General features: G+C 43.6%; 1 protein-coding gene across 1 annotated transcript; it reads right to left on the bottom strand.

The window, feature by feature from the left end:
- Nucleotides 1–1,083: 1,083 nt before the first annotated feature.
- Nucleotides 1,084–4,249, bottom strand: KCNE4 (potassium voltage-gated channel subfamily E regulatory subunit 4). The gene is made up of 2 exons (XM_033068701.1): nt 4,032–4,249; nt 1,084–3,609 (listed from the first exon to the last, which is right to left on the bottom strand). The coding sequence occupies exon 2, from the start codon at nt 3,581–3,583 to the stop codon at nt 3,092–3,094; it is 492 nt and encodes a 163-aa protein (XP_032924592.1). The 5' UTR covers nt 3,584–3,609; nt 4,032–4,249; the 3' UTR covers nt 1,084–3,091.
- Nucleotides 4,250–9,639: the final 5,390 nt, after the last annotated feature.

Below are 9,639 nucleotides of genomic sequence, written 5' to 3'. Positions count from 1 at the left end.
TAGCCCCCAAAGCAGGCGGTGTTTCCCTTTAGAGCAGCTCCATTTAAATCAAGAAACGGCTGCAATAAGCCACCTTTGCGATCCGCGCAGCAGAGCTGTAATTTACATTTTATTCTGTTTTCCCTCCCTATCCCCAGCGCTGTCAGATGTTCCCTGAGTCACTGGAGGCAGTGGAAGCCCTGCAGCCCCAGGCACAGCGTGGGTGAACGTGGCAGATGAGTGTCCGGACTGACCCGCTAGCCCAGGACACGCCGCTGTCCCGGGGGACTGCCGGGAAACACTGCCTGCCCATGGGCAGCTGGAGCTCCACACAGGCTTGTGACCAGGCCCCAGAATTATTTAATGGGGAGTGAGGGAAGAGCAGAGCACAGGGGAGCCTGTTTTGTGGGAAAGAGAGCAAATAGAACTATTTAGTAATCTGATTTTTGAAACAACCTCAAATTACCCCGTGCAAGCAGGTCTTAACCGGTGCTGGTGAATCTGTACACGCAATTGAACAGATTCAGGGAAGTTCAGAGTTGCCTCTAAACGTTAGAGGCAGATTCTGAAAACCCCTCTCTACATAATACTGTGAATGACAGAGCAGCAGTGAGAGCAAGGGTCAAAGCTTGTGACAAAGCCAGCTGTGTGCCATGGCCAAGCAGAGAAAACCCAGTGGGATCGCAGATCTGTGTCACATCCTTGTCCATAACCTCAACCCCAGCCCACTCAGTTTGCTGAGCGCAAATCCAACTCTGAAACTCAAAATGCAAACATGTCCAGAGTCTGAATGAGCAGCACAAGTTTCCACAGCAGTTTTTCCAGCCTCCCCAGTGCCTCCCCAGCACCCCCAGGTCTTTGCAGCATGGGATCCCTGTGGCTTGCACACACAACCTGAGCACGCTGCCCAGCAGCCAGCAGGGACCAAAGGTGCATTTGGAGCACCTGGCTCAGCCCCAGTCAGCCCACAATGCTGCAGCACTGCAAAGCCCAAGGAATCATTTCAAAGAGAGGCTAAGAAAAGGATCCTGCAGGAATTGTGTCCAGTTTGGTTACTGGGAATCTAGTCGATGTAGTGAACAAACATGGAGATTTTTTCCAGGAAATGTGTTTCTTTATTTAAATAAAATTAGTGCCAGTAGAAACAATAAACTTTAAATACATGAGACAATTATATACAACTCGATGTTAGGAATTATATACATCAGCTTTTTACAGATACAAATACATTTATACCAGAAGTAAAGGACGGAGGAGAAAGCAATGGAAAATGTGACAACTTGCACATGTCAGTCTCATTTGGAAAGTTTCAGGATTCAAGTGATTCCAGGCAAAGTGCCAAACTTAATTTGGCTCCTTTCAAACTTAAAACAGCCCCTTTTAGAGTAAATCTACCAAAAAGCTTTATATGGTCTGATCCGAAGTTCAGTGAAGTCGATGGAAAAACTCCTGCTGCCTTCAGTGCGCCCCAAGCAGACCCTTTGTGAGCACAATGAGCCTTTGTTGTGCTGTGCTTAGAGAGAGACAGCGATCCCTGATCCCTGCATCCCATTAACCCTCTGAGCCCTTCCCAGCACAGCAGCACAGCTCACCCTGGCCTCAGTTCACGTCTGCTGTTCAGCATTCATGCTTTTCGAGCTGTCTCTCAAGCTCTAATGCCAGTGGATAAATCACAGAGCTATTTTAGTGCAGGAAATACGTGGAGACATTTTGCAAATATTTTGCTGTGCAATGCTTTAGGTTCAGGCTTTTCAGCCCTCACGCTTCAAAACTAATCAAAACACTGTAATAAGTTATTATTATAAAATACAAGGTATGATTGAAATATTAATTTTCTTCTTTGTATTGATTTTTACTTCTCTTGAAAGTGCAATAATTTAGCAACAAATTTCACAAGCGTTTGAAAAATGTCACAGTACCATTGAATTGGGGAAGGGGGAAGTCTGTGGTGGTTTTAAAAACCAGTTACTAATATCTTTATAGAAATGCATGTGTCACATGTGAGCTGATTATAAAAAAGCTGTAACACAATGCTTACCTACACTGCCTTAACTAGAGCAGAAAGTCTAGATTCTTTAATGATGTAAATGGGTACAATTTTACTGACCTCAAACAGAGAATTTAACTCCAACAGAGAAGCACAAAATCTTGTGCCCGTCCCTGCCTCAGCCGATGATTTCAGTGGGGCCAGGAATTCACCCTTGCTAGGTTAAATTCCAATCAGAATTCCACCTATTTTTCAAGGGGGTGTAACAGAGCAGCACCTGTTTGAGCCTTTCTACATCTTACAGTCTGTAACAAAGATCTTTTAATATCTCCTTTAACTTAGATCTTTGCCTTTCATGACCAAATGTACACATCTTTAAAAAGTACAAAAGCAAAAAACTAAACCCCCTTCCCTGTTAGTAACTCAGTCACAGGCTGGATTGCAGCAGGAGGTGGTGAACCTGACCCAGCCTGTACAGGTACAACTCGAGCAAAGACACAGAAAAGTGTAACAGGTCTGGAGCCAGGCTTCACAAACTGCACAGGAACTCAGTGCTCTTTCTGTCTGCCTCGTTTCTGTACCTGAAGTCAGTCTCCAGCCATGCTGCAATCCCCCTTCAAGTACAGCATCAACAAATTTTCAGCTTTCAAGGCCTCATTGAGCAAATGCTCTGTTGGTGTGGTTTGTCATAAGAAAAACACAGTAAGAGAATTTCTGGTCTATCACAGCTTTGTGTGAATGAGCATTACCCATCATCTTTAAGAACCAAGCATTTGCATGAGGGTAACTTCCCCAAACATTTCCCAGATATTTACAGAATTCTGAAATATGCAGAGACATGCCAGTAATAATTACCTCGTTAGAAAATACATATATATTCACCACATTCTTGGTTTCATAGCAAGAAATAATAATGGAAAAATTAAAATTAAGCAACCCAATTATGTGCAAGTTACACTTTGCAGTTGGGTACCACTGCTTCGTTGTCCTGCCAGCTCTCAGGAACACCTTGGGCCCAGGAGCACAGATACCTGTTCAGAGTTCATTGGAGAGCAGAAAAGTAGAGCCACAAGTTCTCAGAGGGAGCTCCACTCACGCTTTGGCAGCAGGAGAGCCCTGCCAGTGCTAGGAGTTCTTGTGGATGTTTTCCACAGAGCCCTCGCTGCTCTCGTTGAGGGGCGTTTCTGACACTTCCCCCAGTTCAGAATCCAGCACTTCCTCCTGGATGGTGAAGTGCACATCTGGGGAGGAGGACTCGGAGCTGACGCTGCTGCCTTCCATGGAGCAGATGGCACAGGACAGGGAGGGCACCATGCTCTCCTGCAGCATGTTCAGCATCATGGGGATCTGCACCGATTTCAGCCCCGATACGGTCGGGAGGGGCTTCACAGCTTCCCCCCACTCTCCCTCCTCATCTTTGTAGAGCAGAAGCAAATTGGATGACTTCTCTTTTCTTTTGGATTTCATGTAGCCAAGCATTATTCCTATCAGGAAGATCCCGTAGAAAGACATGACAATCAGAATGTAAAAATACTCGTTGCTGTTGTTCTTCTCTGTGCTGGGGGATTCAGCATCAAGCATAGCTTGGGTCACATTTGCATGGTCCATCTTCAGCATGGAAAGTGTTTTACCACAGCTAAAACCTAGAGGAGAATGTAAATGGATATGCAAGATCAAACTTCAGAGCAAAGGTGTAAAAGAAACACCTGGAAAAACGTTACCCCAAACTCTTACTTATTCCTTGTAATTGTAAGCTTGCAAACCCCACACCTGATTGAAGCTCTCAGTCTGTTACACCTCTGCATTAGTATTGTAAGTGAATGAACTCTTATTCAGATACAGAAAACATTAAAGAAAACACATAATATTAAATTACCTTGGGTTCAATGCTGAATTATAAATCCTCCAATCCATATGGTTAAAGAAAGAAAACCATATAGAAATTCTCTGCTAGGCACCTAAACATAGTTTTGTGCTACTTGATCATGTTTCCATGGTGGGGGAAAGTTAAAAGTATTGTTTTGTTCAGTGGTGCAGGAAAAAAAATAATCAAAAAGCAACTTACGCCGGTATGCAAATAATTCCTCCTTTTGCAAAGCTCAAGAGACCTTTCCTCCACCAAATGCCGAGTGTTCTGAAAACTTTCCTCTGCTGCAGTTGGAATAAATAGCTCTCAAGAAATGTTTCATCACGTGTTTTAGAGGCACAGTTTATAATAGTTTTGTGTTGGAGTCAACAGATGAACTTGAAGGATTGCAGTTCAACCCACTGAACTCTTAACAGCTGTGAAAAGAAAAAGAGTTGGGAATTCAGATTTTACTCTTTCCTAACCAGTTCCACACTGGCTCTTTCAGCCTGTGAATCTGCTCCTTTAACAGCCCCTCTGCTAAATCTGTCCTCTTACCCTGAGAGCTGCTACACAGAGTGGAAAACCTGCAGATGTTATTCTGTGTGTGTTGTAACATATAGAAAAATACACATGTGAATTTTGTATTAGACACTACCATAGATATTTACATGTCTGCTATGTTCCTAAGGACATGGAGGAGGAAACAAGTTCTTTTCTTTGGTCAGGACTAGTGATAAAGCTTTTGTGTGCAGAACAAAGTGCTGACTTCCAACTCGTGCTGCAGCTCCGCTGTGCTGCCAGGTGAGGGGCTGGGGAGGGCTGGGCCCAGAGAACTGAGTGAGGTTTGGATGGATGGGTGCTGTGCTGCCTACCTTTGGGCATCACAGCAGCCACTGTGGGATCTAGGATCTCCACATACTCAGTGGAAGGGAGCAATTTGAATCTCCTGAAGTTTGGAGCTGCATTCTGCCTCCATAGAAGCGGCCAAGAGTTAATGCAGTGTGCATGATATCATGCCTAAATAGAGGCCAGGGGCACTGAGTTAAGGGTGATTTAAGTACAAAGGGACATGAGCAGCTGCTGGGCAGAGGGATGCTCTCTGAGCACTGCTGCTGGGCAGAGCTGACTCCTCACAGCCCACTGAGGATGCAGCCTGGGTTCCAGGGCCCACAGAGTTCTCAGTCATCAGCTCAGTGGTGCAGGAGGCTCTGAGACCCCTTTCCAACACGTAAGCAGCAGCCCAGGCCATGGGAAGAAGGAGGCCCAGCTTGCACCTTAGGGATTTCATTTCCTTATCCTCTCCATCCCCGTTCTTCACACACAAAGCCCAATTAGTCAGGGCCCACATGTGAATGTCACCCCTTCTGCAAAGCTTCAAGGATGTTTATGTAACAGAACACTCCACTTCCAGAAAGCAGTAGACTGGTGCTGGAGTTTCCCAATGGTAGGTCTGGGGTTTTTTTCCCTGCAGTCACTTGTGGATTCTTTGCGTAGACAGCAAATTCTTTTCCAAACTCTGCCCTTACAATCCCTCTGAGGTAAAGGCAGATAGGATTAACTTCTCTTCACATGTAGGAAAAGGCAAGAAAGAGAAGTTAAGCAACTTCAGATGTAGTGGAGCATTCGAGAAAAGACAGAATTGTATCTGTGTTTGGAACCAGCATTTTCCATCACTTCTCTGAACAACTACAGAAAGAAAGGAAAAAATTACATTAGCCAGATTGCCCTCTCTGCACCTTAAAATAGAGGATCCTCCCTCTAGGATGTTGGTTTTATCTCCCTGTGCATTCCCATGTGATAGCTCAGGAGCTGTTGATGTTGGACTAATGTCTGCTGGGATTTCATCTGACAAAATCTGTCTGCAGCACCAGCTTGCCAAGTCTGAATTCTTCTTCCCTGTTCCCGACAAATTACTGAGCAGGCAACAAGAGCGTATCAGCTGTGGGCTAAAGCAGAGCCCAGAGCAAGTCTCTGGCTTTTCTAGTTAATTTTAGGGAATATTTACCTCACAACTTTCTCAGCTCCATCTGCCCTCCCCATTCGGCTCTGGAAATTTGGGGATTTAAAAATTAAAAACAATGTGTCAGATTTTAGCAGCCTTCTCATGCAGGACTTCCACAGCCTCGTGAGGAAGCGCCTTGCATTGTTGGGTCCATGAAAATTGGCTCGGCACAAGGAGAAATCCTTTCTCTCTGCCCATGAAACCCTCTTGGAAGTTGCTTGATCCTGGGAACAACAGCAACTAAAGCCTGTCACCAGTGTCACCACTGACCTGGACACAAAGGCTCCTCCAGAGGCACGGACACCCCACGGCTCCCAGCAGTGAGCCAGCAGAGCAGGGACAGACCAGCTCTTGTGTGGGCACCTGCACATGCAAATAGAATCCTGTATTTCCTCCAAACCCTCGTGTTCCTCATGTAGACGAAGCTCTGTACAAAATTACAGAGAAAAACTGGAGCAGCCAACAAGAGCACAGGAAGACTGCTCAGGTACATCCATAGGTTTGTGCAATTCCCCACAAGTTTCACTGAAAGATGACTGCTTTGCACAATTCTGCAGAGTTATTGACGAAAGCTCTTTGCAGCTATGTTTACTTTGGCTAGCTGATGACATCTCTTCTCCATCTGTTAGCCCATGGTTCTTAAAAACAGTTTAATTTTAAAAAGGCCTGCAAGGAATTCCTGAGCCTTCTGTAGACATGAAGAGGAGGGACAGCAAGACACAGGGGAATAACCACCTGAAAAACATATGCCACTTGCTTACTGATGCCATCAGTTGGCTTTCTCAAGCTGTACTCTGTAGAAATATATTTCTGTCTTAAAACAAGACCTAGAAAATTAAAAATCGGAGCTCTAGTTTTGTGTTTTAAAATTATATTTGCCCCAAATTATATTGTAAAGCCATTGATCACAGCAAAAAGCTTGGTTAATTTGAAATGACTTATTTTTTAAGTTAAGCTTACTAGCTACTTCTTTTTTGATGTCTCTTTCTTTCTTCCTTTCAGATCAATTCTTTTCCCCAGACTTCAGAGAATTTTCCCTGAAATTTCACTTACACATCTCTTATGCTTTCAGCAATTGGCTCTCACATGTTCCTCTTCACCTTCTTTGCACCATGCCAAGGCCATAACATTTTAGTATGAATAATCCTCGTGCTGTTGCTCCCACCTTCCACATTCCCCCTCTGGAAAACATTCAGGCCAATAAAGCAGAGCAACAGCCAGGCACTCCAATAATGAAAAGGTCACAACATAGTTGTTGATGCCAGATTTTCTTTCTCAAGGTCCCTGTCTCCTAGAGAGCCTTTTGTGGCAGCAACCTCCGTCACCAAAGGACGCAAACGTTGAGGCTGGAGGCATCCCACGGGGCAGGAATTCACAACATGGCTTAAGGGATCATATAATGTGAGCCCTTTCTCCAAATAAAAATTTGAGGACAGTCAGAAAACTGAACAAAGACAGAATCTATTATGGAGACAACATGAGACCTCCTTAGAGACCCAGATGACTCTGCAGGCTGCCATGGAAAATATATGCCTAACCCTTCATTACAGGCATAATCCATGGTCTGATGCTGCATTTATCTTTCTTGCCCCAGTTAATGAGTTAATAAGACAAAAGACACCAAACAATTGTTAAAGGGCCAGCTCCTATGGGAAGCTGAGCCTGTTTGATGAGTGTTTGCTGACAGTACCACTCTAAGGAGTAGCCAAGTATGTGCCTTTTTAGAGTTATCATCTGAAAAAAAAAAAAGAAAAGAAAGAAAAGAGAAACAGGAAGGATAGAGGAATTGGGGTTTTTCTTTTTGCACATGCACATTTAATGGAAGTAATGTTCAATAATTTACTGCTGAGGAGAAAAGGGAGGGAGAGTTTTGCCATGCAAGTATGAACTTATTTTTGATTTAGACCTTCCAGACAGTACAGCTGGCAAAGAACAACCAACTTTGGTGATCAAAAAGATGATATTTCCCTCACATATATTATTTCAATTAAAGTTGGAGCTGCTTTTGAGACCATAAGGGAAGACATGATAAAACAGATGTTGCTGATCCTGACCTGGCCTTGTGTGTAAGGACCTGCCAGGCTGAGAGGTACACACTGACTTTCAGTCCTGCTGGAAAACACACACCTCACTGAGGACCTGAGCCACAGGCAGTGCCTCTCCTAAAACAAACATCAGCACCTGCTCCTTTCCAGCTCTGTGCAGCTCAGTGAAGCCTGTGAGTGTGTTGGAATAAAAGCCAGTTCAAAAGCAGCAGCACTCTCATTCCCAGAGTAGGCAACGAGGGGCAGAAGTAGCACAAGCCACATGTCTCCTCACTATTAAGTGCAATAACAGTATGAAATTTATGAGCTTTACTACGTGCTCTTAACGCTTCCATGCCTCATCAGTTCAGCCACTTCAGTGAAATTAATCTAATAATATCTCCAAATTTCCTGTGCTGGTAGGCACAGCATGGTAACCCGCTGGCAGATCACCACCCAAAAAGGCAACAACCACTGTGTCCATGAGCACAGGGCACAGGCTGGCCTTTGAGCCACTCACACATGGCTCTAAGTTCAGTGTCATTTTCCATCACTCTCCCTTATTCCTCATGCTGCACAAATAGATGACATTCTTCATAAACTTGACACAAGCAATTTCTAGAGGAAGATGGCAATTTTCTCAGTGTCATCCATAATATACTGTGTTGCCATCTGGATGCCAAATGGGAGTAATGGTCTGATCTGTTATTAACTGTAAAAAACTTAGCAAAATACTACAGCTCTGCCTTGTTACCTTACATTTTCACTGGGGAAAACATGCAAATATAACTCCAGAAGAGGCATGCACCAGCCTTCTCTCCAATTTCAGAGTTTGGTTTGCTTTAATTCAAATTTCATTTAACCTTCATGGCAGAACCATATTTGTGAAACTTGAAATTTCTCAGACCTTCTCTGCACACAGGGCAGCAAAAACCTATTTTATCAATAGAAGCAAATACAGGGTTTGGCAGCATCTCACAGCCAAGGTGACCATCTGCACTCACAGTCTCAGCTCTAGCAGTGGCAAGAGATTTCCCAGAAGCCATAACTGGAGTGTGCAATTGCTCTCCAAGCACACAACAAAGATCTGTAAAGGCAAAATGGTTTCAGATCCTGAGAGATGACAAGCCACAGATAACCTCAATGATATCTGTAATAACAGTTCAGACTAAATTTAGCATTTACTGTAAGGCACGTGCTGTGAGAGCCTTGGAGTTTTGGAGAGGCATTCCTTTTCAGCCTCTGAACTGAATTGCAGAAAGCTAGGAGTGACTGGAAACTGAGTGGAAACAGGTAACTTTCATGATAGCAATAACAAGAAATTATATTCAAAAAATACAAACTTTTCAGTGGTTAATATGAGAATCTGAGTTCAAAGTCATCACAGCCTCAATTCTGTTTCCTGTAGCTAAGTTACAAAGTTATTTTATCAACCTAGATTTCCATGCAATACATTGAAACCTATATTTCATATTAACTTACCCTTTTCCTTTGATGTGACACAGTGAACGTAGTGATGCCTGATTTGAAAATAGTGGGGTTTTTTCTTTTCCCTTTACTTTTTCTTCCACCAAATATAATTATCTGTTGGATGCACTACCTTTAAAAACAAAAGGAACTCAAAGTTTACTTTGCTTTTGGAGTCAAATAGATTCCGCTGCTCTGTATGGCTCATCTGTGTTCAACAATATTTACTTCTGTCAAACAGCAAGCAAAATAGAAAATTCTGGATGCCACAAAAAAAAAAAAAATTATTTGCAGTGTTTAGGAGAAATTCATTGACAAATTCAGACACACA

Source organism: Catharus ustulatus, chromosome 10, assembly GCF_009819885.2.
Source record: "Catharus ustulatus isolate bCatUst1 chromosome 10, bCatUst1.pri.v2, whole genome shotgun sequence".
Classification (NCBI taxonomy): Eukaryota; Metazoa; Chordata; class Aves; order Passeriformes; family Turdidae; genus Catharus; species Catharus ustulatus.
This window is presented reverse-complemented; position numbering and strand designations above follow the sequence as displayed.